We start from the raw sequence: 27,365 nt of genomic DNA, 5'->3' as shown, positions 1-27,365 counted from the left end.
GTTACTCAAAACATATAATTCAATCCACGAACCGCTAATTTCCAAATAGGACCAATATAGCGATTGAATGAATGAGCTAATTATTTAGAGGTCGTAGTCCCTGCCATTCATGTCATGGAGCTCTTAAAAAACATATAGGTTCTGGTCGTTAGGATGAATATCCATCGGTTAGGATTATAACAAAATTTTAACATGGACATCGCTTTTTAAGCGCTCCATATTCATTTGACGGTCGAAAAGCTGTATGCTACTTAAACAATCCCCGACAATTATATGCGAGAGACCCTTCTTCGCATGCATGCTCCATTTGGACTGAAATCTTTGATTACAGGTAAGAATATGAATTATCTTGTTTGTTGGAATTGAAAAGTTCCCGATAGTCGAATTGCTTAATCAACTTTGTTCATTATGCTCGTGTGACGTTTATACTTTCCTGAATTAAAAGGAGCTTAATATACTGTCCAAAATTAACAGTTCATAAGAAAAACAAGAGACATAACTTCATAACAATGTGAAGGGGTAGAAAATGGATAAATTGTGTCTCTTTTAATATTTAATTGAGAAATTGAGAAATATGGATGAAAGTAGTACGTGACCTCAATATTTTAATTATAGAATTTTATTATTTTTAAAGAAAATTAAAATTTAAATAACTGAAAAATATTCTAGAGAAAAAAAAAAGAGGCGCAGAGAAAAGGACCAGCAGAATATACAGTAAAATGAATGTTAAGGACACAAAGGCCCAAGCTTTGATGGAGTATGTATTGGACTAGGGCCTAGGGGTGCTGGCAATAGTATCTATTCTGAGCCCTCGGGCTTTGTTCTCCAATTTAAACCAAACAAAGAAAACGGAATAGCCCATCAAAAGTTTGTGTAATCACTTTTGGACTATTGGATAAACAAACCTGTAGTATATATTTAACAATTCGGCTGTTGAAGATATTAACCGAGGCCCATGATTATTATCTTATACAAACTATAAATGTCTATTGAATCCTTTTCTACATAAAAGATCTTTCCTCACAAACTAATCAAATATTTTAATGAAATTGAAAGAGGCAGTTCAAGTGAATGATAAAAACTAAGTTGTAATTCAAAATTCTGAGTTTTTTTATATGATTAAAATGTATATTACTTTGAGTACCCAGGTTGTACTATTGTCATAATTTAAAGAAATATAAAGTTTTAAATAAGATATTTTACTCACTTTCATTTAACTAGTTGAGAAGCCGCGCGTTGCGGCGGCCTATAAAAATTATATTAATAATTTAATATTAATATTTGTAGAATAAAATAATTTTGTGGCTGTCTATAAAAAAGTATATTAATGATTCAAAATTAAAATTTGTACGATAAAATAAATTTTATATTATAAAAATCTTGATGTAATACCAATAATAATATATACAACTGTAAAATTGGACTATAATTCATGGTGAAAAAATGAAAATAAATTATACACCTAATTAACAATTTAAACTGCGACGAATCTTAATTGTATTTGTGTTTTTTTTTAAATGTAATCATGTTCTTACATCGCCACCTTCTTCCGATTTTTTTGGATTGATCGTGCACAAAAACATCTAACTTAAATCCGTAAGATAGTGGTTTATAACTACCCTTACTTGTAACAACATTTATTTTTCAATACCGTATAAACAGCCTTCACTTAAAAGTTGCTTTAACGGAGCAAACAGATAATGCATGAATAATTTTTTCCTGTATACAAAGTAAATCATATAAAAATTAACAACAACAAACATGTCCGATAAACAAAACAAATATTATAAAAGAATAACCAACAAACGTACATCACTAATAGTTAATTTATTGATATCATCTATCAATATCATCTAAAGACTATATTCGCCTCCCACGTAGCGGTCGATAACTACCTTTGCTTGCAACAATCTTTATTTTTTTTAATAGCGTATAAACAGCCTTCACTTATCGTTGCTTTTTTAATACTGTATAATCAGCCTTCACTTATCGTTGTAGAAGAACGACACCATCGAGTTAGAAATCGAGCAAGAGAACTATCACCAAAGAGAGGTAGGGTTCTGGTATTGAGAGAGAGGAGGTTGTGTTTAGATGATCCAAAACCCTACAATTTATAGGGGTATTTATAGGTGTAGAGAGACTTGTGTGCTACTCTTTCCCATAATTAAATAATCTGAAACAAAACCAGATTAAAATTTTCAAGCTACTATATTCCATAAATAATCTGAAACTTGCTTCTAATATATCTACAACTAAAAAAGGTAATTTTAATTTTTGATATTTTTCTTCCAAAAATTCCTGAAAATTAGAAAAATAGAAAGGAGCGATGTGAGAGACGCCACATACACGCCCCTCGCTTCTGCTACTATATTCCATAAATAATCTGAAACTTGCTTCTAATATATCTACAACTAAAAAAGGTAATTTTAATTTTTGATATTTTTCATCCAAAAATTCCTGAAAATTTTAAAAATAGAAAGGAGCGATGTGAGAGACGCCACATACACGCCCCTCGCTTCTCCTTTATATAAGTACTAGTTGAGAAGCCGCGCGTTGCGGCGGCCTATAAAAATTATATTAATGATTCAATATTAATATTTGAAGAAAGCAATAATTTTGTGACTGTCTATAAAAAGTATATTAATGATTAAATATTAATATTTGTAGGATAAAATAAATTTTATATTATAAAAATCTTGATGTAATACCAATACTTATATATAAAATTGCAAAATTGGACTATAATTCATGTTGAGAAAAAGAAAATAAATTTCTACACGTAATTAACAATTTAAAGCACGACGAATCTTAATTTAATTTGTGTTTTTTTTTTGAAAAGTAATCATGTTCTTACATTGTCACTTTCCTCCAATTTTTTTGATTGATTGTGCGCAAAAACATGTAACTTAAATTCGTGAGATAGTGGTCTATAACTACCCTTGCTTGTAACAACCTTTTTTTTAATACTGTATGAACAGTTTTCACTTAGTTGCTTGAACGAAGCAAACAGATAATGCATGAATAATATTTTCCTATGTACAAAATAAATCATATAAAAAATAACAACAACAAACATGTCCGATGAACAAAACAAATATTATAAAAGAATAACCAACAAACATACGTCACTAATAGTTAATTTATTGATATCATCCATCAATATCATGTCAAGACTATATTCTTCTCCCGTATATGGATTTGTCGACTCCCACGTAGCGGTCTACAACTACCTTTGCTTGTAACACCCTTTATTTATTTTTTTAATACCGCATAAACAGTCTTCACTTATCGTTGCAGAAGAACGGCACCACCGAGTTAGAAATCGAGCAAGAGAACTATCACCAGAGAAAGGTAGGGTTGTGGTATTGAGAGAGAGTAAGTTGTGTTCAGATGATCAAAAACCCCACAACCTATAGGGGTATTTATAGGTGCAGAGAGACTTGTGTGCTACTCTTTCTCATAATTAAATAATCTGAAACAAAATCAGATTAAAATTTTCTAGCTGCTATATTCCATAAATAATATGAAACGAAATCAGATTCTGAAACTTGCTTCTAATATATCCGAAACTAAAAAAGGTAGTTCTAATTTTTGATATTTTTTATCTGAAAATTCTAGAAAATTAGAAAATTAGAAAAATAGAACGGAGCGATGTGAGAGGCGCCACCTACACGCTCCTCCTCTTTTATATGGAAACAAAATCAGATTAAAACTTTCAAGCTATTATATTCCATAAATAATCTGAAACAAAATCAGATTCTGAAACTTGCTTCTAATATATCCGAAACTAAAAAAGGTAGTTCTAATTTTTGATATTTTTTATCCAAAAATTCCAGAAAATTAGAAAAATAGAGCGGAGCGATGTGAGAGGCGCCACCTACACGCCCCTTGCTTCTCCTTTATATAAGTATATTGATATTGATTGTACACTAATAAAATCGACTAAATGTACATTTTGTTGTACTATGGGTACATATTTTCACCACGGTTCCGTTTCATACCATTTTGATATGAGTATATCAAACACAGAAACAACTCAAAACATACCAAAACATCCACAATTTTGAAGAACATACATCAAACAACCCAAGAATCTAAACATAAAAAAACACCTCGACCAATAATAAATTTATTGGAAAAGAACAAGATGAAAATAAGGAGCTGGCTCTCCAGTCTCAGCAGGGACGAAGCCAGCAAACATCTGAAGGGGGGCCAAAAAAAATTTCTTCGATACAGTAAAATTTTTCATCAGCACTGTAAAATATTCATTATAAAATAAATACAAAAATATTAGTAAAAAAATTATAGTAGAGCTTTGCGTTCTTTTATCTCAGGAAATCAAATTTATAATTGTGTTAACAAAAATATTTAGCTATTTCTCTTTAAATATATTTAAGTATAATATGGTCAGGAAACTCATCATAATAACTCTAACTTATACAGTAATCTTTAATTAGCAAGTAACACACATTAAATGAAATTGTATTTTGATAATATCCCAAAAACTAAATATTATGTTTATTATACTTACTCCTTTTCAAAAAAAAATGTTTATTATACTTACAAAAAAAAATATTATGCTTATTTAGAAGATGACAAGTTATAATTTAAATAAGTAAAAATATTATTGAAGATGAGTAGATCAATATTAATATTAAATAATAAATTGATAATGTATGAGGACTAACTATAAAGAAGTGAAGTGAGGTAAGTCTCTTGGATAAGACCTCCACCAAAGATTCTTATTTTTAAAGAAGAATTATATTGACATTTATATTTATCATATATCACATTTTATGATTTTTTATAAATAGTATAATTGTGTGTATATATATATATATATATATCTATACTTTTGTTTATTTTTATTTTTAAATTTGATCTAATATAATAAATTAGAAAAATCTAAGAATTAAAACTTTATTTTACAATGTTAAATATTTCTTAGAAGCAAACAAATATTTTTTGAGGGGGGCCAAATTTTTATATTTATATAAATATATAGATAAAATACAATTTTTTCCAAGATTATATAATAAAAATTACAATACTATAGAAACCTTAGGGGGGCCATGGCCCCTTCTGGCCCCTATGTAGCTTCGTCCGGTCTCAGGTGAAGAAGCCATCGCTGGAGGGGGAAGAAAGAAGATGACTACCTAATATTTATATGTGTTTATTCGTATATCAACTTCTTTTTTTAACATTACGTAACATACATATAGTCTAATAAATCACACTATTTTTTGTTTATTCGAACAACATGCAGAAGCAGAAGTTGGCTTGACGTGAAAAAAGGAAGAAAAATAATAATAAGGTGACAATATCAGACACGACCGGCAGTCCTTCGTGAGTGCGGCACGCACCGAAATCCGGCTCGAATCTGATCCAACTCGCAACCGATTTACTGAGATAAAATTCGAAATTGACCCGAAAATCACCTCATTGACTCGAATTGGATGCGAAATGACCCGAAATTAAAATTTCATTTCTAATAATTTTAATTTTAAATTTTATTCATTTTTAAATGATTTTAACTTGATCCGAAATCGACTCGATTTACTGACACGATCACGATCCGTTACCGATGCCGCCCCTTTATTTGTGGGCTATAAAGAATAAAATTAAGCTGACCGGTTTTCTGTTGGTCAAATAATATTATCAATTTCACCGGCTGTCATTAATTGAGCTGGGGACACCCGACCTACCAATACAACATAATCCGACTTTCCTACTAAACATTTAATAGTTTTATTCTCAAATCAATTTATAACTCCTGTGTGTTGAGCTTTCCCTTTCCCACTCTCTTTTCTTTCTACATTGGCACTAAAACTCTCTTTCTGTCTGATCACTAAAAAAAGCAACACATATATCCCCTCGAATCATTTATAAACATTTACAAACATATAACCCCTCTCCTATCCAGTTTATTATCTAAGATCAAATCACTCCAATCCTGTCTTGCAATTTCATTAAATCTTAAAAACGCAATTTTATGTCACAAAACAAATTTCACTACTCACAACCGTAAATAAGTAAGAATCGAAACTTGTTCTACTTAGTATTTGGATCAGCAATTAAGAATCGAAATTTATTCTACTTAATATTTGGATCGGCAACTAAAAATCGAAACTTGTTCTAACTGTTAGAGTGTTAGTGTTTGGATGAACAGTTTTGAGTAAACCCGAAACATTTTACTGCATGCTCTCCCAGGAATGACATATCCATGTTACATTTCCAAAGAAATGACATGTTCTTGTGACATTGCTCTTACCATCTTTCAACTTCAAGTGTCACCCCTAATTAAAACCCGGAAAGCCTACCAACATGCATGCAAGCTCTTCCCTCCATTATCCCTATTCCCTACCCTCACATATATAAAATAAATCTCCATCAAGCAGTCATATTATGTCGGCAACCTCCAAATCCAAATATCACTACACCATGATATTGTCCTCAAACACACGACCCCACATTCACTATTAACCTATGTCACAAAACAAAAATAACATTCAATATTAACCCCCATCCACCACCTCCCCAAAAACTAATATACTCCCTCAGTCTCATCCAGATGTTTACGTCACTATTTGCACGCATTTTGAGATTTTTATAAAATATAATTCAATAATGTGTTTTTAATTTTTATATTTTTTGAATAAAAGTTTAAACGTTAATTTTTTTTCTTCAAGATTTTAAAAAAAGTTAAATATATAACGGAAGTATACTTTATAAGATCCTTAAAATACGTGTTAAAAAATAACATAAAGAACCTGATATGAGACGGAGGGATTAGTAGTATTTCCCATCAGTTTTCATTTTTATATCTCCTTGTGTCACAAGTCATCCTAGACAATCCCATATGCTCCCAGATACATTACATTACACATACTTTTGACTCTGCGGTAAATCAGGACTCTCTTAACTCTTTTTATTGTCATTATATACATATATTGTATTTATTCATTTCAACCAGCACTCCACTATATACAAAAACAAAATCTACAAACATATCAAATCTTGTACCAGAAGCCGTGTGCCCCTACCATATCCTTTTCTACTCATCTTTCTCTATTTCTCCTTCACTTTGCTGCTTGCTTAATTTTTTTCGAGATGAATTCCAAGAGACCAACAACATTGCTGACACTGCTGTTGGTTTTTATAAGGGTGGTTTTCATGTTTGTGTTTTTAGCTGCAGGGGAAGCCAGGGGCTCTGGCCACACACAGTTTCTTAAGGTGAGGCCTATTCTGGCTCCTGACTTATCCGCCACTTCTACTGGCTTCTTGCCCAAGGGAGTTCCGTTTCCGCCGTCCGGGCCGTCGTTGCGGCATAATTCGTACGGTGGCCTTAAAAGCTGGCTCAAGAGAGCTCCATGAAGCTGGGGAATTAGCTTGTTAAGGTGCTTGTGTACATGTTTTAATGAAATCATCATAATATTTTATATAGGTCAGACTTTTTAACAATATTTTCATTTCTCCGTGTTTGTTAAAAGATTAAAATCATGTCTTCTACATGTTAACATAGTGGCTGGAAATTAGAAATTTTCAGGATTATGAATATAGAATTTTATGTATAAGTTTAGACAGAATGAAAGTCTCATGCATGCGTTATGTTGTGAGAAACTGTTGTCCCTGCTTGACAAAATGGCTAGCTACTGACTTTGTCTTTGTCAATACTGTTGAGTGTTGAATAGTGGCAATGGATTTAACAACATTTTACTGTTGAAACGTATGCATAGAGATTTACCTGCTGCAGCACCAACTACTCGGAGTAAAAGCATTGTTGTCTGTTCAACTCATCTTAGACGCGGAATTGGTGTTGTTTTATATTCATACTGAGTAGAAATTTCGCCACATTATTTTATATTTGACGAACATTATACTTGTCAGCTCATGAATATTTTTCATGATTCAACATTCTACACTTAATCTTGATCTCTTATTGCGAAATCTGCAAATATACAAGTGATCTGCATATTCCAGATTTGATTCTTGCAATCTGGCCGGAGAACTGTTGTCTGTTGTAGAGGTGGTTGTGTGACATGACCTCCATGGGAATTGGTCGGTTTTCAACTTTTACTCTTTTTAGCAACTCCTATACTTTTTGATTCGATAAACGGTCTGGGTTGTTCTGATTAAAGAGAACTAAATTATTTTACCTACAAAACCTACTTTTCCATAAGACTTTATAATTGATTTTTAATGATATGCACAAGATTAAGATGCATGAGTGGGTAAACATAACAGAAAGAACCAGAAACATAAGGATTGAAAATAATGGAGGCATTCAGAAGAAGGGGTTTGAACCTCACTGCACTTCTATAATACTGTATTGGCAAATGGCATTATTATTGGTAGCAAACCTTGAACAAAACTAGGGCCATAATTCTTCTGTTTCAGTATTAATTTCTTAAATATAATGGTGGAATATAATCTAATTTTTGTACCTAATATGATACGTTCTAATTAATCTTATGGAGTAATAAATTTTGGCTCCGGTCCTGTACATTCCATTTTACAAGAAATAAAACTAAAACATAAAAACCCCACGCACAAAAAAAAGAAAGAATAATATTTATCAACATTCCAGATCCTCCTAATATTTTCAAGGGTCCCGTTTGGAAGTTTAAACCAACAAAGTCTGATTAAATTGGGGGTTTCCACCTTCCAAAGAACCTGCTGAAATACAGAACCAAAAATTTCCCGAAACTATAAGTTGGAGATATGTACACTACATGACTACAGCATATATTTGGAGGCCTGACATGCTTAACAATTAATTAAAAAAGAGAATAATTATTGAAGAAGTGACGGGAATTAAAAAGAAGGATCTACAACTCCCTTCGCTTTTCTCAGCTTTGAACCTACTTTGATATGCCAAAAGAATGTTTACTGGAAGAGACTTCCAATACTGGCTTGACAGCTAAATAGCTCCTCTGGGAGTACGATCATTCAGACCTGATACTGATGACAAGTTCTATCCTCTAACATTGTATTTCTGGTATACCTTTTCCCGGTTCTCTGACCACCAAGTCTCTGCTTGGTGCTCTCCAAATCTTCTTCGACTGCAAATATGGAAGAACGTAAATGTTATTACATACTGAGAAGTGATTTTACCTTCACTTTTTTACATACAGATATGGAAAAATTTAAAGGTTTCAACATTATCATAAGAAATGCATAATCATGGTTAACTTTAAACACTATTTCACCCATATTGACTCTTTTAAACAATATTTAACAAAATTAAAATATAGATCTGGACAGCAGATACACTCCATTAATGACATTTAAAATATGTGATGCAACAATATTATGCTAATACCTGAAGCGAACCCTCTTGAGATCCCTAGTTCCATCTTGTAGTGCTACCAGTGTTATATACACACCAGGTTCATACTGCTCTATCCATTCAGCCTCAACTTGATTTGGATTAGCAGGCACAGTCAGATTTCTTTGTTTCATGCCATTCTCGGCACCATGAAAATGCCCAGATTCCTTGTCTGGACCAGATAAGACACTGTTACTTTCCCCTTGCACCCCTCCGTTACTATTAGGAAGTTTATGATCCGAAAAATCTTCCCTTTCATTGGGTGTCAAGAGATCCTGGCTATTACCGGAACTAATACCATTGCACCCTGCCAAATCTTTAGGCAGTTCAGAAGGGTCACCCGCTTCATTGACTGAACCAGTTTCCAAGCCCACGTGAGAAACAACATCGGAGCTGTTTATTGAATCAGATTTTAAATTTCGCTCTCCATTTGTTTCCAGATGGTGTCCACTGTCTCGATCCAAGCCATTTGGCAAGCAGGCAAGCCTAAGGCTTTCGGCGTCATAAGCACCAGGCGGCAATCTCTCAGCCATGTCTTTGAGCTGACATAGTAAATAGAAATAAGTATTAATTTAATAAACAGTGGGTGGAAGTTGTAAGCCGGAGAAAAACAATTGGAAAACTATTTGCAAGAAAAACTGCTTGGAAGAAGAACTGCTTGCATCAATGCTTCACGGATGTGATTTAGCTTTCTAATATCAGTGCAAAAGCCATGGATTCCACATAATATTGATAGTCAGTGATTCTTTGAACTGCTAAGGGCTGGAAACCAAAAATGCTACTAGCCCGCATTCAAGAAAATGGATAAATTAGGCTAAACAGTTAAGAATTTTAAGATGCCTGCATTACTGTAACATTTATAGGCTCCATTTGTTTGATGGGAAGTTACTTAATTTCCATACCTAATTTTCTCAAAAAAAACCCGGAAGGTAATTTCTCAGAAAACATATTTCTCAAAATTAACCAATTTTCATTTGTATTGTTCCTGACGACAGTTGTATGAAAATGCTCTAATTGAATTCAACAATTCGAAAATGTTATCCTCTTCGAAAAGGGGATGTCATTCTCCCTAACATAATAGCATTTTCTAACGACATTTCCTTCACAAAAATATATTATATTTCTAAAATTAAACACAGGACAGAAAAATTAATTCAAAATTTAAATATATACTTATATACATCCCAACGTGCTTAGCACAGACTCTGCGACGCTTGTATAGATAAAACACACATACATTCATTTATAAGTTGATGCTATGAACTTAAATTTACTTACCTATTATTTTTGTTTTAGACACATGCATGTTATCTTAGAACAACTCACAAGGAAAAAGAACTCCAGCAGGGGAGACCACAAAAAACTACCTGTGAAGTGAGCGACTTAATTACATCTTTCGCAGCTTTTGATTTTAAAGATTCCTCAGCAGCCAATGCCATCGCTTCTTGCGTTTTCTGTGTTGATTTCTGAAGCTCTTTTTCTTGTAGTTCACATTGATTTCTCAAACTTTCCACCTATTACAAGTCCGTATTATATCAAATAACAAAATCTTTAAAAAAAAATTATTACAAACAGAAAGAAATTAAACGCACCTGCCGACGTAACTTAAACACTTCCTGATTCAATAGATCATTTGTTTTCTTTAAACTATCAGCAACACTCTTTGAAAATGAAAGTCCTGATGTTGTAGGAACAGGTGTTGCTGAACGTGGAGGGCTTGGCTTTCTAGAAAATGGTGACACCGACCTGGAACTAACACCAGATGAAGTAGGCTGGGACTTGGGAATAGTTCGTCGAATATCAATGGCAGTGGACAATACAACATCTTTTAGTTGTAACAGGGAAGGAGCCTGCGAGGAACGGTTTAATGAGAAGGTATCAGATTTTTTAGCTTGCTTAGCTGCTTTGCTATCTAACTGCTTGATCAGGTCCAAATTGGACGGTACCCCAAACTTTGCCAATCGAAGTTCAGACTTGTCTAACCGGTCCTTATTTTCACCTGAAAGGCGTGGTATAGCGTTTTTTCTTATACTTCCACCAGCTTCTGTCATTTTATTCAGTTTCACAAAACAGGAATCACACACACGATATGGTTTGCTAGGGTTGGGAGCCAATGCTGCCCTCAATGCTTTTTTAGAACTGCAAGAGTGACAGTGCACAAGCCCACAGTTATAGCAGTTGTGCCTCTTCCTAGTAAATCCAAAAGCTTGCCTACAAGCAGAACACTGAGACTGCTCAGCACCAGAAACCCATTTATGGAGACAGATAGCTGTAGTGTAATTTGAACCACAAGATATGTACTTAATGTGTCTATCTTTCAAAGCTTCAACTAAATTGGGTGTTTTCCGATCTTCAATATCTCCATGACCCAACCTCCCATTAGCTCCTTTACCCCACGTATAGACCTCATTCCTAGATGTTAATACAGCTACATGATAAGCTCCACAAGCAATCTCTTCAACAAACTCTCCAGATAGCTTATCATCTACCGAGCAAGGTACCTTACCATCAGACTGAGGATTGCCAAGTTGACCATACACGGTGCTTCCCATTGTAAAAACATGTCCCGATGTGGTCAAACCTACAGTCAAACTGTGCCCACAAGCAACTTTCTGAAAATCATAATCAATAAGAGCTGGCACGCACGTAGGTTTGAGTCGGGCATCCTTGTCTCCATGTCCTAAACGATTTTTGTCACCATCGCCCCAAGTAAACAATTTCCCAGACGATACGCTTGAACTAGACTGTGTAACAATAACTTCAACTACAGCAGCAGTGTGCCATACTCCACAAGCAACAGCAATTGTCCTCAAACCCGAGAGAGATTCTATTTCCCTTGGATATGGAACACTTTCTCTGTCTCCATGGCCCAAAACACCAAAAGTTCCATCACCAAATGTAAATAATTGTCCAGTTGACGTGACCAACGCTGTGTGCCATGGACCACAAGTAACCATAGCAATTTGAAGTCCATCGAGAGGACCAGATATTTTCTTGGGTATCCAGTGACTGACTTCAGTGCCATGCCCAAGCAACCCGGCATTATGTGTACCATCTCCCCAAGTGTAAATTTCTCCAGCCATTGTAACAGCACAGGTGTGGAATTCACCACAAGCAACAAAATCTACATTGCAAGCAGTTAGAGATTCAACTAATTGAGGTTGGGTAATATCTTTACGAACGCCATGGCCAAGTCGTCCTCCAGATTCTTCTCCCCAAGTAAAAACTTCACCCTGCCTCGTGACTAGAGCAGCATGCCTTACCCCACAGGCTATATGGTGTACATCCAACACTACATTGGATTCCAGGGGTCTTGGTAGGAGGATGTCAGTTCTGGTGGTTATAGAATCACTAATTTTATCACTATCTGACTTAACAAGATTATCGCATATTACCTCACCCCATATGTACACATCAGCTAAAGCATCATAGTCATCTGGTACCGAACCGTGACTTGAGGTGCTGGGGGCACTAGAAACACTGACACGGAAGGCATCTGAACCTGATCCCTTTACTTGCATGTTGGTTTGATCCAGAGCTACATGTGACCCTTCAGAATGGACAGACTTCTTGGGACGATAATCCTTTGGAGAATTTTTGTTGGAACTGAGAGAAACGTCTGGAGAACTACTATCTCGAGCAGCACTATCACTTGCACTATTTGATGTCAAGTCTTTACTATCCTGAAATCATTTTATGCAACAAACATTACACAGTCAAAGGACAGTAAATATTATTCTCAGAGTAATGTTTTAGAAGACAAGTTAATGAACTGCATTACTTCGTACAACCTAGGACCACCATCAGTTAAAATGTATATTTATGGCTTGATGTAAGGTTACAGTAACATAGCAATTCATGAATCAAGATGCATAAGTTAAATATAATAGTTACGCCGTACGAATTCAATTAGAATCCTTAAAAAAATATGAACCCAATTATATATATACATTCTATTTTCATCCATGTCACATTATGGCGTTAGCTACTCCATATAAATTTCTTAACAAAACCTATATGCTTATGCATGCTCCAGATTTGGTTCATATGGGGACCAATTAATCTTGAGAACATTAAAACCCGTCAAAGAAACCAGTTTTTTTCATTAAACTAAACTGGGCAGGCCAACTTTTTTAACATCCACCGGTTAAAATTTAACTTCTTAGGTTCATATTAAATTGATCATCCGTTGAACCTTCAGATACACATTGTTATATATTATCACCATTCTATAATGTAGTTAAAAGAACAAACACTTTCTTAGCAACCATATACATATTAATGCATTTTGTCAATAGTATTTTAATTTATTCTGAAAATTTAGCCGCTATATTGTATTTATACAATCATTATGTAAATATATTCAGAAATAAATTAGAACATTTCGATTATACATCCAATTTATTAAACTTAATGTTATAAAATATACTTACAATATCATAATAATATTAGCATTACAAATTTACAATAATACATTAATCCCTCCGTGCCAATCAGTTCTATACAGTTTCCTTTTTGGGATGTCCCATCATTTCTATACATTCCCAAAATAGCAACTTTTTATATTATAAAACACTACTACACCCACTACATTCTCCCACTATCTCCATTATATAATAATAAAAACACTATTACACCCACTACTTTACTCCACTATCTCAAATCTATTATTAAAAATTATGCGGGTCCCACCACTTTACCCACTTTCCATCTAACTTTACTCATTTCTTACACTTTTTCTTGGTCTCCGTGTCCGATCCAAATGTATATAATTCATTGGGACGGAGGGAGTATAAATTAATCAGTAATCAGTTAAAAAAATATTAATATTACAATCCTACAAGAATTGCAAATGCAATTTTCCATATATTTCAAATGATATTTCTAATATATTAATTGATCCATACGTACATGCATGCATACGTTATAACTTCAAATACTTCTGTTTCTGATACTACCAATCATAAAGATATTTATTGATTTTCTGAATGTCTTATTAAAAGTATATCTAATACTATACAACACAATAATTATTTTATAATTTAATCGACAATTTTATAAATATATGAATAGTGTGACTGACACGGGGTATAAAGATATTTATTAATATTCTGAGTGTCTTATAATAATATATTTAATACTATATTACACAATAATTATTATTGTACAAGTTAATCAACATTTTTAAAAATATATGAATAGGGTGATTTGCATGGGCATGTGCTAGTATACTGAATTACGAATTCAAACTCCACTCAACCTCTGTAATTAGAAACATGCGATATTTTAATTAGCTGTAGTGCAGGGGTAGACGATGAAAGCTTAAAAAAAAACTACTAAGAGAGCAAAGGTTACTAGAACTACATCAAGGTAGAGGCCTCCATCACTCCATCCATCAATTTTGGAGCGTCCACCTTGCCCTGAAGATATTAAGGATTTGAGGCCTGCAATCCACAACTCAGCCTCTGCTTTATCCTTGCAGATCTGGGAAAGAAACAAAGCTCAACTCAGCAATGAAGCCAGAAAACAATGGATGGGGACGAATTTGGGGGGAGGGGGTGTGGTTATGCGTAAATGATGAAAAGAGGATAACATAAAAAAATAGATAGCCTACCAAATCAAGTGACCGTTTCCCGTTGTTGTATATGAGAGAAAATGACAAATAGTCCTTTTCAGGACGAAGATACCGTTGAAATACAGCCTGATAACATATTAATCACAATAAGTAAGGAAACAACATAGGTACTACAAGGCGTTTAAACTATAATATGAAGATACAATAGAAGCCATGTTCAATTGCAGTCATTGAATCATAACCTGGAAAAAGAACTTGGAAAAATGAGAGAACAGGCACACAAGGTGGTTATTGAAGCCTATAATTTTAGTAACTTACAGTTCTTTGTCCAGGAATGATTCTTGAAACTGAAGCTAACTTTAATACTCTTTCGCCGCTACTAGAGAACCAGATCAAGGAAGAACCATCCTGAAATTGAAATACAAATCATCAACTAGAAAAACAACGCAGAACTGTTTACATATGCTTACAGATTGTCAAAGTGGACACTGAACTATGAGATGAAATGAATAATTAAACTAAAGGACCGATTCATATCAGATGTAGATGTAGTATAATCATACAATATAAAGAATATATTTCACTAGCCTGAGAACATATATAGTCTCATCATAGTGCATTGTGTGGACAAGGTGATACTATGGACAATTAATGATCTGAGACCAGTGGATCTCAAAATAATGTAATAACCAAATATTAGCAATAATCGACAGAAGTCCTTGTAAGCCCCTTCTAATTTATGTATTAGTGTGGCGGTGTGGCTTTTAAGCACCCCTAACTACGGTCAAGTAGTAAAGGAAAAAGCCTGATGAAACTGTTTTATAAACTACTTTCTAACTTTTGCAAGGAGACATTTTGACAGAAGTACATAACACAAGAAATGATGATCATATTCAAATAAAGTTAAACCTCTTTATAGTGATACTCTTGGGACCATGAAAATATTATTTGATCGAGTTTATTACTATATCGATAAAATAACAGAATATTAATTGACGATAAATGCATATGCATTATTCCCAAAATCTATATATGTAAAATGTAGCGCACTCTTTATAGTTGGTAGATATATTCAATGTAAATTCAAATCTACTTGTATTGCAATATTAAATGCATACCATAAACACAAAATGCAAGATTTAATTGGTTAAGTTCTACAAAAAAATGTACGTTGCATTTATCATAGTATGAATGATACGATTTCTAAATCACGAAGAAAAAGATATTCAGAACTAATTATTGTGAGCCAGAGTTTATGTCGTATAATGTGCTATCAAAGTAAACATATGACATAATCACCAGAACCAATAATTTGCTGTAATAAGAAAAATTATATAAGAAAACAAGAGTTGTCTATATATATTTCTTTCAAAATATAATATACGTAAATAAATTTTAATAAATACTACTTTATATTTTGGTTGGGCCCAATATTTTTGAAATTTATCATCTTATGCATTTAGTGAAAGTATTACTTTATCCTACTGGCCGAAGTGGGAAATAGAAATAAATATTACTTAATGGAAGTTATTACTTTATCGAGTATTATTCTGTCCCTAGTACAAATCTCCATTTTAAATATAAGTAATGAGCTAACTAATTAGAACATACATCAAATCTTTCAGCCCAAGGCTTCTTAGGAACCACGTAAACAATATCGGATGACGCTCACACAGCCCTATACGCCCAATCTAGGCAATTCTTAGACATTATATACACATATATATATTGACGCAAGTCATAAAATATGTACAAGCTCGTATAATCATGACTGGTAGAATTTATTTAACAAGAATATGCATATCTCTGTTTATACATAATTACAAATCTAACTATGTAAATCACGTTCCTACAGTTTTGAACGGTGCCAACATACATAGAAGCAAGTATCTAATACTTGATACTTACATAAGAAAGTCTGAATGGACAAAATTTTGGCTTTCCCTTTCGGCCATATTTAAGTAGTTGAGAACCCTTCTTTAAAGTAACTAGTGCCTGCAACAAGAAGAGGAAAATAGTGATAAGCTATTCACATACATGTGCTCAAAGCAAGTATATAGACAAAAATTACTATGAACTCAATTATACTGACTGCACCAAATATATCTTGGGCGTAAACTTTGAAAGCCATCAGGTGCAAAATATAGTCTCAGGTGTCCAGTTCAGTGGATTAGAGGTCTATATATAGCTATAATCATTGTAATATTTTATTTTGTTGAAATCTCTCCATAATAACTCTTCTTAGCTAACTTTCCGCACAGTCCATTATTCTATTTCTATCTCTGTCTATCTGTAACTCTGCCTCTCTCAAATCTCCCTGCTCTGTCTTTCTCAATCTCTCTTTAATTCTCTTTTCTGAAAACTATCTTCTACATGTCTCAGCTGTTATCTTACATTCCTGCATTTATGTAACTAAGAAACAGAAAAAAATCATACATACATACATATATATATATATATATATATGAAACTGTAAGCCTGGTTCCTGGTGTGCACTCTCGGAGTTAATACAATACTCGTATTTATTTTAGTTGTCATGGTACTAGGTCACTATTGGTGGAGAATAAAGTTCTGTAAAACCAGTAATATGTTCTGTAGTAATATCAATGTACAAGCACTGCGAAAAATTACTGAAAACCTGTTTCATTATTGATCCTGTTTTCAGAAGTAAAAAACAGTTTTGGGACAAGAATAGGAAATGTTCTTTTGTGGAACTATAAAATTGTTCTGTATCTCTTAAAATCCCTCGATATAACGCTACAACCTTCTGTTATGACGATTGAACTACTTCGCATCTCAACCAAAACGGTATTACTTGTCTTTTAAACCTTTTCCAGAAATTAATTGCAAAACACCGGTTGATTTTATTTTCACTTTTTTGACGAATATCACCTGTTAATTTCGAACATTACAAAAAACAGTTTATTGCTTTAGTTTAAGGCAAATTCTGAAAATAAAAAAACAGAAAACAATATTAAACACAACGTAAAGTACAAGCAACCTGAAGTTGTAGAGAGTCATTATGAAATTTTTATCTACATATAAAAAATGTACACGAACAAGCACAGCTTAATTCCCGCGGAATGCTATAGATATGATCCTCAACAAAACAAAACTCCAAACTGATCTCACATAAAAATAACAATATCTATCCAAATTTCATACATAAAATGATTACTAAACCTAATTTGTGCGACATAACATTAACGAATTAAGATGCATCAGAATTAAAATCGAAGAAAATTATACCTGTTCAATATTATCAGCATTAGCGGAGCTCGCGAGATCTGCCATTCCATGAGAGAGATTCACCAGTACACCACCGCCACCTCCGAAGAGTTCCGGTCGTCATCAAAAGTCAAAAACCGTGTGCCGTACACTACCATCAACTCTCTTCACCAGTCCCCCAACGGCAACTCCTATTACTCAAATATATCTCAAAATCTACACGATTTTCGATAACACTCAGCCCTAGAACTCACCGCAGCCTCTTAGATCTATCAATTGAATCAGCAATTAGTGTTTTCAAAGCCGTTTTTGATTGTATTTTGACTAAACAGCTCTATTTCTCACCGCCGTTGAATTCACTAATTGACCGTCAATAGTTTCACTATGAGGAGAGTCGAGATTGAAGAGGACGGAGATCAAAGCTGTCTGGCGGGGTGAGCTTGATCTCCGGCGAAGATGTAACGTGATCGCCGGCGAGGCAGCGTATATATGTACGCCGAGAGAGAGGGGGAGAGAGAGTCCTAGAGAGGTCAAAGATGAATCTATGAATCAAAAGGAAAGAAAAGGGCCTGAAAACAAAAAGAAAAGTAGCGAGACATTTGTTCCAAATTCCAATGCTACTAATCTTTCTTTTCTGTACAAAATGTTACTCTTAATTTTATGTTTATTTAACCTGGAATTTTACATATCAGTAACTTTACTGGATTCACATTTACTCTTTTCCATTTAAACTTTGCTTGTGGTTTGGTTCGCAAAATATCGATGAGCTTGGATCGGTGTGATGCGGTGTGAAATTGAGATATTATTTTTTATGTTAGTTTCAAAATGTGTAACTATATCAAATTAATAATTGGTGGATGAATATATACTTAATTTTAAATATAATAAATATTAAATAATTTAAAACATTAGTTTAATTTAAAATATTAATTTAATATTAGTTCAGTCTATAATGTTAATAAGTTTAATATTAAATCTAATATATATTTTGCGAGAAAATATTTTAGAGAACTAATATGCATGTGTTGTATATCTAAAATAACACATAGTGTGACAGATTTTGTACATTTTTTATCTTATGATCGTGTTATATTCATATTTAAGGAATTCACACAATTGATTTCTTGATCGAGTAAAGAAAGTCTGACTGCATTCTCTCATCACAGTATCATTATTATCTTTACATTTTTCTTCTTATATCACTATACAATCTCAACATGCACATATTTCGCATTTAATATATTCAAACATTAAATCTCGATGATAAGTGGACACATTATACAATCTCAATATGCACACATTACTTGTTTAACATATTCAAACATTAGACTAGGATTTTCATGAAAAACTTGTAATTACCATAGTACTTATGAGTTTGTAATTGAAAAATTTGAGATATTGTTGACGAAAATGTCAAGTAGATCGTCGGTGTACGATCACGTATGCCAAGTATATTTGTATATAATGTTTAACTCTGTCCTAATTTAAAATACAGTGAGATATGTTTCACATACAATAAATAAATGTGTATAATTTTATCTATATACATAATACACACCATTGTGTTACAAGTATACAAAAACCAATACATCAACACGGTGAACGATCACGTATGCCAAGTATATTTGTATATACTGCTTAACTCTGTCGCAATTTAAAAAATTGTGATATATGTCTCGCATACAATAAATAAATGTGTATAATTCTATCTACATACATAATACACACCGTTGTGTTACAAGTGTACAAAAACCGATACATCAATACGGTGTGTTATAAGTGTACAAAAACCGATACATCAATACGGTGGCAAGGTAATCGCATTCTATAAAAAGCACTTGTACGTGTGTGCACGTATATTTATCCGATCATTTTGGGCATCTTTTTATGTTGTCGTTTGGATAATGTTTGGTTGAAAAACAGTATAATGGAATTGCATCCTTATAATTTAAATAAATATTTATTATTTATACAAATATTTGATATTTAATTAAATATTAATTAACATATAATAGTTGTCAATTTAATTTGATTACACACATATATTATGCGTTTTTAAAATAACAAAATATACGCATATTACTTTTTTCTCTGAATCATAGACCTCTAGAAATATAATTTCTCTAGACCTTCGGATCTTTAGGAGCATACGAATTAATTTATATATTCTATAATGCAAGAGGAGTGTAGTTAAAGAATATAGTATAAAATCGCCGATTCTCGGTCTAGTTATAAGTGTAAACATTTTATTCCTTCTACTATGTCGAAGACATTGGGTATTGTAAATATCAAGGCGTCCACTCTAAGGAATATCAGCCTTAAATCTTAGGGGGCGTTTGGCTTAACTTAAAAGTTTGACTTATTGCTTAAAATAAAGAAGTGGATTATAATTGATAAGTGAACTTGACTTATAAGTTATTAAAAGTGTTTGGTTAACTTTTTCTTATAAGTCAATTGAGTTTAAATGTATAAATTTTAAAAAAAATAAAATTATTAAAATATTAAAAACTTTATTAATAAATAAAGTTTATTATATATTAAAATTTTTAAAACTTCATAGTAAATTCAAATCACGGGAAAAGCTCAAAAAAAGCTAGCATGTCTAGCTTCCAGCTTCTGGCTTAAAAACCCAAAATAAGCACTTCTGCTTATTTTTGCCAAACACCACGTAAAAAGTAGAAGCTGCTTAAAGTGCTAAAAGAAGCCCGGAAGCACTTATAAGAAGCTTAGTCAAACACCCACTTAATCCCATTATGCCTGTCCGGTCGACTATAAAAGAAAAACAACATGTCTGGGTGAATTTTGTTGATTTATGATTTAGGAGGGATATCACGTCAGAATCTTAATAATGTATTGTAAAATGTACAAACTAGTTAGTGTTAATTAAATTAATTATAAGAATTATCTATGTTCCAAAACTATTAATTTATTACAGTATTATTTATATTTCTTAAAAATTAAATATACATTATTTTAATATGATAGACGACGAATATGATCGATGTGCCGAGGTTAAATAATTTCAGATAAAAATAACTCCCACTTACCTTTTACATATTGTGTATGTATATTGTTTTTGGCCACTAAGATTTCATCATTGATAACAGAACAGAGATGTAGTTTACCGCTGGTTCAAATTCGTGTTTAAAATTTGAAGGTTATTTTGGTTATATATTCTTCAAAAAAAAAAATTCCCATAAAAAAGGGAGTTTGTCTGTTTTTTAACCACAATATGGCTTCTAAACTCTAAACGATTTATTCACAATATATTTAATTCTATTTAGTTCATGTCTTAGTTTTTAAATAAATTCATATCTTAAATTATAATTATTATCTAATAATAAACTATTAACGATATAACAATACACCCCAATTATCGTGTTAAGTTCTATTTATATTTGTCCTTTTAAAATTCCAATCTATTAATTCTTCTATGACACCTACACCAAGACGATTTTTTATAGAATATTAAAATTTTACCAAATTTGGACCCTTATAAACCCCTATGCGTTTGACATGCATATCATCTCCCATTTACACATGGGCAGAAGCGAAAAAATATAATCAACGCGTACAACAGATCACTGAAATTTCAAACTTAAAATTTACAGAATAGAGAATACGTATGGGCCGTTTATGTTTTCAAAATAAGTGTTTTCTTATTTAAAATAAAAAAATAAAATAAAAGTTTGAAACAAATTAAAATGTTAAAGTGATTAAGGTATTTGAGAAAAAAACAGAAGTCATGAAACGAAAGTTAGTATCTTCAACTTCTTTCAAATACTCTTGACTTTTTATACAAAAAGTACGAATAAATGTTTTTACCTTATAAATCTAGAAGTCAAACTTATGTATAAGGACCGTTTGGGTGAGTTTAAAATAATTGATTCTTGCTTAAAATAAAAAAGTGGAATAGAAGTTAGAAGCAAGTTGAGACTTATAAGTGATTAAACTGTTTAGAAAAAAAATAGAAACTCTGAAACAAAAACAAGCATTCTTAACTTTTTATAAGTACTTCTTGACATTTTACACAAACGTACGAAATAAGTGCTTATAACTTATAAACCCAGAAGCCGGTTTTTAAACCGTTGCCAAACAGCCCTATAGTTAAAGATCCTAGCAAATCCAGTCATGCATTTTAAATACTCTTATATTGAATAATTATGTACATGTAGGGACATATTCAATCGAGATTTTAATAAATTTTATATAGTTTACGAATATTAGTGGATTATATCAGATTTTGATTTTATGTGTATTTTTTATAAAATGTCGCAGAGTTGACGAGAGTTTTTAAGATTTAAGTAAATGTTTCTAAATCTCATGGATTTTGCTGAGATTTCAAATATTTTAAATGAATTCAAAAAAAATCCATTAACATTTAAATACCATTATATTCTAATGAGTTTTAAATAATCCTAATTAAATATCATCGGATAACTTAAAATCATGATTGAGTACCACCAGATTTCGTATAATAATTTAAAATTCTAATTGAATATCCCAAAAATCTTGTTACATTATTAAGAGGTGAATACCCTCTATTTTTATGAATGGAAATTTTTTTAAAATCCGAATTAAATACCCCTCATATTATAAAGGTAGGACTCCTAGTTATGGAATTATATTATTAATAAAGCATATAACAATAAATAAAACTATGATGTGTTGCAGGTACGATTGCGGAAATTATGAATCAGAACTAACCTATTAACCCATCAATTTAGAATTTATTAGGGATTCGATAATTTTTAGTCAAATTAAAATGTAATCAATAAATGAGTAAAATATTTGAAGGATCAATCAGAGGTTTTTTTTTTAAATAAATCAAGAATCTTTCATAAGACTGGACTTGCAAAAAGTAAAAGTAAATGATATTCTTCTTAAAAAATGTTATGAGTAAAAACAGTTACATATTAATCTATACTTAAATACCGGAGTATTCATAACTGATAAACCGCTACTTCCTGAGAAAAACACACTTAAGACAAGTTCTTTGGCATAAAAATGAAAATCTAGATAGAAGGTATAAAAATATTAGCAGCAAGTTAATTAGCAACATTCCTACCCAGAAAACAGTTAAACCCAAGACCAGATTCTGCGGATCCAGTTCCAAGTCATATGAAATACTTCTCAGAATTTTATGTTGCTTAAAGGTATTAGTTTAAGTGATAACACACAGTAATATGTAATATAACAATTCTACTGAAGTAATCATTTCGATTTATTTTATTTTTATCTTAGATTTGCACAAAGACCTTTTCCGGTAAAATAGGGATATTTTGCATATTTCTGAGTCGTCTGATTTGGGTAGCTGAGCAACCATGTTTCATCAGGTTTTAATAAGGCCCTACTTATATCAGCTTACATCATTCGTCAGCTTACATTATTTTTGCGGGATTACATAATGCTACATGATTTTTTTAGTGATGATTTATTTCTCTGTATAAATATCAAAATCGCAACTTATTTGGTTCAAATATATCAAAATAATCATTTATTTTATAACTGATTTAATTTAGTCAATAATTTGAATTATGTATCAAGTTGATCTTCTATCAATGTTATAAAATTTTAATTTTTTAATAATTAATTTGATACAGATTTTCAAATTGATAACCAAATTGAGTCAATTCTGAACTGAGTGACTAATTTAATATACTCGACAAACAAGTGATATTTTGATATTAATCTTTTTAATTTCCTCTAATCACGTTGGTTCAGCTGGTTAAAGAGCGGACTAAGTATTGAGTTTGGACTACGTTACAAATTCATAATACTAATATTTAATTGAATAGAAATTGAAATTTGTATTTTTTTAATATTACCATCTCTTTTATATAGTTAAATATATTAATACAAGTTTAAATTAATAACACAAAACTATAATATAATAATTTTAATTATATTTTAAAATAATTAAAATTAATAACTTTGACTCTGTTCGGAAGCCAGATGTTTGAGATGATTTAGAGGTTGTAACATTTCAATCCGCTAATGCTAGTGTTTAATAGTTAGCGGATTGAAATTGAGATATTTTGACTAAAAAACTATTTTAAGGAATTTTTTGTTTTGAAGATTTTGGGATGTGTCAAAAAAAATTAATCAAACAATTATTTACCTAACACTTTTACAATAAACTGTTAATTGAATCCGTCAATAAAAACATTTATTTCTAATTACTAAATGTTAATTTCTAAAAAGGTGTTCTGTTTTAGTGAACCAGAATCCCCGAACTGATTAGTGTACAGTGATTCACAAATCACAATCTGGATCAAGCATCAACACGGAGTAGTATTATTCTGACCTTTCATTTTTGCTTTTCGATCGCGCGGTACAAATACACAAGATATTTCAAAGAGAAACTTCAATATTTGATAAAAACACACATGCATCTCTCATAATCCATTTATTTCATTGAAGTGATCGTTTTATAGCAATATCTTACCTCAGTGGTCTACATTAAAATAATGAGTTGTATATACCTTTACTATGTTACATGATTTTCAATTATATCTGGTGATAAAATTACTACCGTCATGTTGCTTTCGGTACAACACAAAAAGTTGCGAATTATTTTATGAAAATCCGTTGGAATGGAGGAGAATAAATCAAGCGTTTTATTGTCTGACTCATCTACCTCCTGTATATCTTACTCCTATTCTTTCCTAATTTTGTTTTCGATCTTCCAGGTCTTCGATGACTTGGAACATATAGTATAAATAAGTTTGGTTACTGCTTATAATTTACAAATCAACTTTTTGAAATAAGTAACAAGTCAAAACTATTTTTTTCGACAATCTATTTAATATATAAAAATATTTTATAATTGTTAAAATAACTTTGATTTTTGTTTCCTCAAAAAAAAAAAACCTTTGATTTTTGTGTATTGAATAATTTATGATAATATTGAAAGTTAAAGTCAAGTCCCAAGTAATTAAATTTGAAAGTTCATATAAAATTCTAATAATAATTTTTTTTGCAAGGTAATAATAATTAATTAATTTAATTGTGCAATAGCTTTTGGAATTATTTTTTTGACGGGAAATTTTAATGATAAAATTTTATGGGAGAGAGGCGGACATTATTGAGTGAAGTACAAGAGAAACACGAAAAAGAATGGGGAAAACATAGCTCCAAACGCTAACTTTGCAGAGGAGTCGTACAAATCAATATGATTTCGACCCCGCCTACCATTTTGGTCGGCCTTTAAAAATTAACCTGTCATGTAAGCCTATCTTACAATAATCATTATGCACCTTTTCGAATCAGCTTGACATTGCTGTTTTTATTCTTTTGTTAAAAACATTACGCGGAAAAAGTGGTTATTAGAACACAAAAAAACTGAGTGCATCAATCAAATTAACCATTAATAACTCTTTAGAAGAAATAATTAACTATTAACAACATATATATTATAATTAAATTTTGACATGAATAGATTATTTCCCTCTCAAAGCTAAAAAAAAGTGAAACATAATTTTAGAAAAAAAAACACAGCAAAAGTATTTTCAACTAAAAACACTGTATCTCTGTTTTTCCAAAAGGAACATGTATTGATGTATATCTGCCTCTAGGTTAACCAGTGTGTCAGCTAGTTTTTCTAAAGTTAACCTTGTTCCGGAAGAGTAAGCCCAACAAGAAGCCCATGGAGAACATTTAGCTGAGAGCGAGCTTCAATCCAATTATTTATCCAACTCATTTGGATCCAGGTTAGTATACAAAAGCTTAATAATCGTTCTGCTTCTTTTTATGGGCTTACGGGAGTGCTTGGTTATAAATAATGGGCTGCCGATTAATCTCCGATTATCCGATTAATCGCTGGACGGTGCCTTTACCGACTAAGTCCGATTCCCGCTTTTTACAACACTGGCTATGGTTAGTGATCGTTGCTCTAATCAGAGCAGATGAATAAAAAAAATTCTAATTATCTGTTTTAGGTCCCGATACGGTGGTTTGAGTTATTTTTTTCAATAACAAAAACAAGTAATTTCAATAAATCTGTAGAAAGATTGCACATCATTTATTACCATATTGAACTAATATATTCTATTTTAACAATCTAAAATATTAATAACATATTATTTTTAAATTATAGCCAACCAATATACCCAATACCATTGAAGCAAAATGTTTACAGGTTCAGCAATTTTTACATAATGTCTTACAATTTTTACATAATGTCTTACAGGTCCCATTTAGGCAACGATTATACTCAACGCCGTTGGAGATGCTCTAATAAGTACAATTGTCTCCAACATAATTATAAAAAGACATAAAAAATATTTAAAAGATGGCAGAGGAATGTCTCAACTTATGCTATATTTTAATAACTTCTTATACAAGACATTAACAACAACGAGAATCGCTGTGTTAGAGAAATATGTCAAGTAATCTTATGCCTCGAGTAGATCTGTATTTTACACATCGTAGAAGACATTAACAGCGAGGAGAGTCACTCTGTACCACCACACCACATCAGCCATCTTCACCAAAAACACCCCATGCATCTGCTTTCAATAATAGACACCTCCGCTTCCTTTCTAGCATTTCTTGCTTGGATGAAACTGAATAACAGTATTAAATCCATTTGCTCCAAATGAGTAAATAGTAGGCATGAGTTCATATTCGAGAGAGTCATAAACATGATGTAATATCTATCTTTTAAAATTAAATATAAAATTGTATTATATATAATGATTGGTAGTATATATGTTTATTTCGTAAGTTCATATAAAATATAAAATGAATAATAATTTTTTTAGATGTTTATATATTATTTAAACATGATTAGGAACGTGAAATATTTTTACAAGTTTATGGAGGTCGGACAAAATATAAGAACGGTTAATTTAAATTATAGGAAGTTGACTAAAATTAGAAACGACTAAATATTCTGATTTTTTTTAAATAATTATTATTGACCAGAAATGTATTACGAGAGTATGTGGAATAAATTTATTTATGATAAAAAATTATTCAAATATCACCTGATCAAGATATTTTATCACTGAAGACATTTTTACTCACAAGTCAACTTCATCACAACAGCCAGAACCAAACCGAATTCATATTATTATTTGAGGGGTTGGACTGCAGTATATCTGTGTACGTTAACTGAACATTATCTAAGAAAGCAAAGAAGAATACACGCTAATAATTCTATGTCAAATCTATTCCAAATGAATATTTCCTTAACGGAACAGCTAATAATCCACCGCACGATCTCTCTTT

General features: G+C 31.8%; 1 protein-coding gene across 1 annotated transcript; it reads right to left on the bottom strand.

Annotated features, from left to right (window-relative positions):
• Window positions 1-8,552: 8,552 nt before the first annotated feature.
• LOC108218682 (PH, RCC1 and FYVE domains-containing protein 1) lies at window positions 8,553-18,770 on the bottom strand. The gene is made up of 9 exons (XM_017391741.1): window positions 18,153-18,770; window positions 16,812-16,898; window positions 15,222-15,311; window positions 14,943-15,029; window positions 14,693-14,812; window positions 10,921-13,011; window positions 10,696-10,842; window positions 9,323-9,870; window positions 8,553-9,062 (listed from the first exon to the last, which is right to left on the bottom strand). Exons 1-9 carry the CDS (start codon window positions 18,195-18,197, stop codon window positions 8,975-8,977), a joined length of 3,303 nt encoding a protein of 1,100 aa, XP_017247230.1. The 5' UTR covers window positions 18,198-18,770; the 3' UTR covers window positions 8,553-8,974.
• Between the last annotated feature and the right edge of the window lie 8,595 nt (window positions 18,771-27,365).

Source organism: Daucus carota, chromosome 4 (genome assembly GCF_001625215.2).
Source record: "Daucus carota subsp. sativus chromosome 4, DH1 v3.0, whole genome shotgun sequence".
Taxonomy (NCBI): domain Eukaryota; kingdom Viridiplantae; phylum Streptophyta; class Magnoliopsida; order Apiales; family Apiaceae; genus Daucus; species Daucus carota.
The sequence above is the reverse complement of the archived record's forward strand: the minus strand, read 5'-3'. Positions and strand labels throughout refer to the sequence as shown.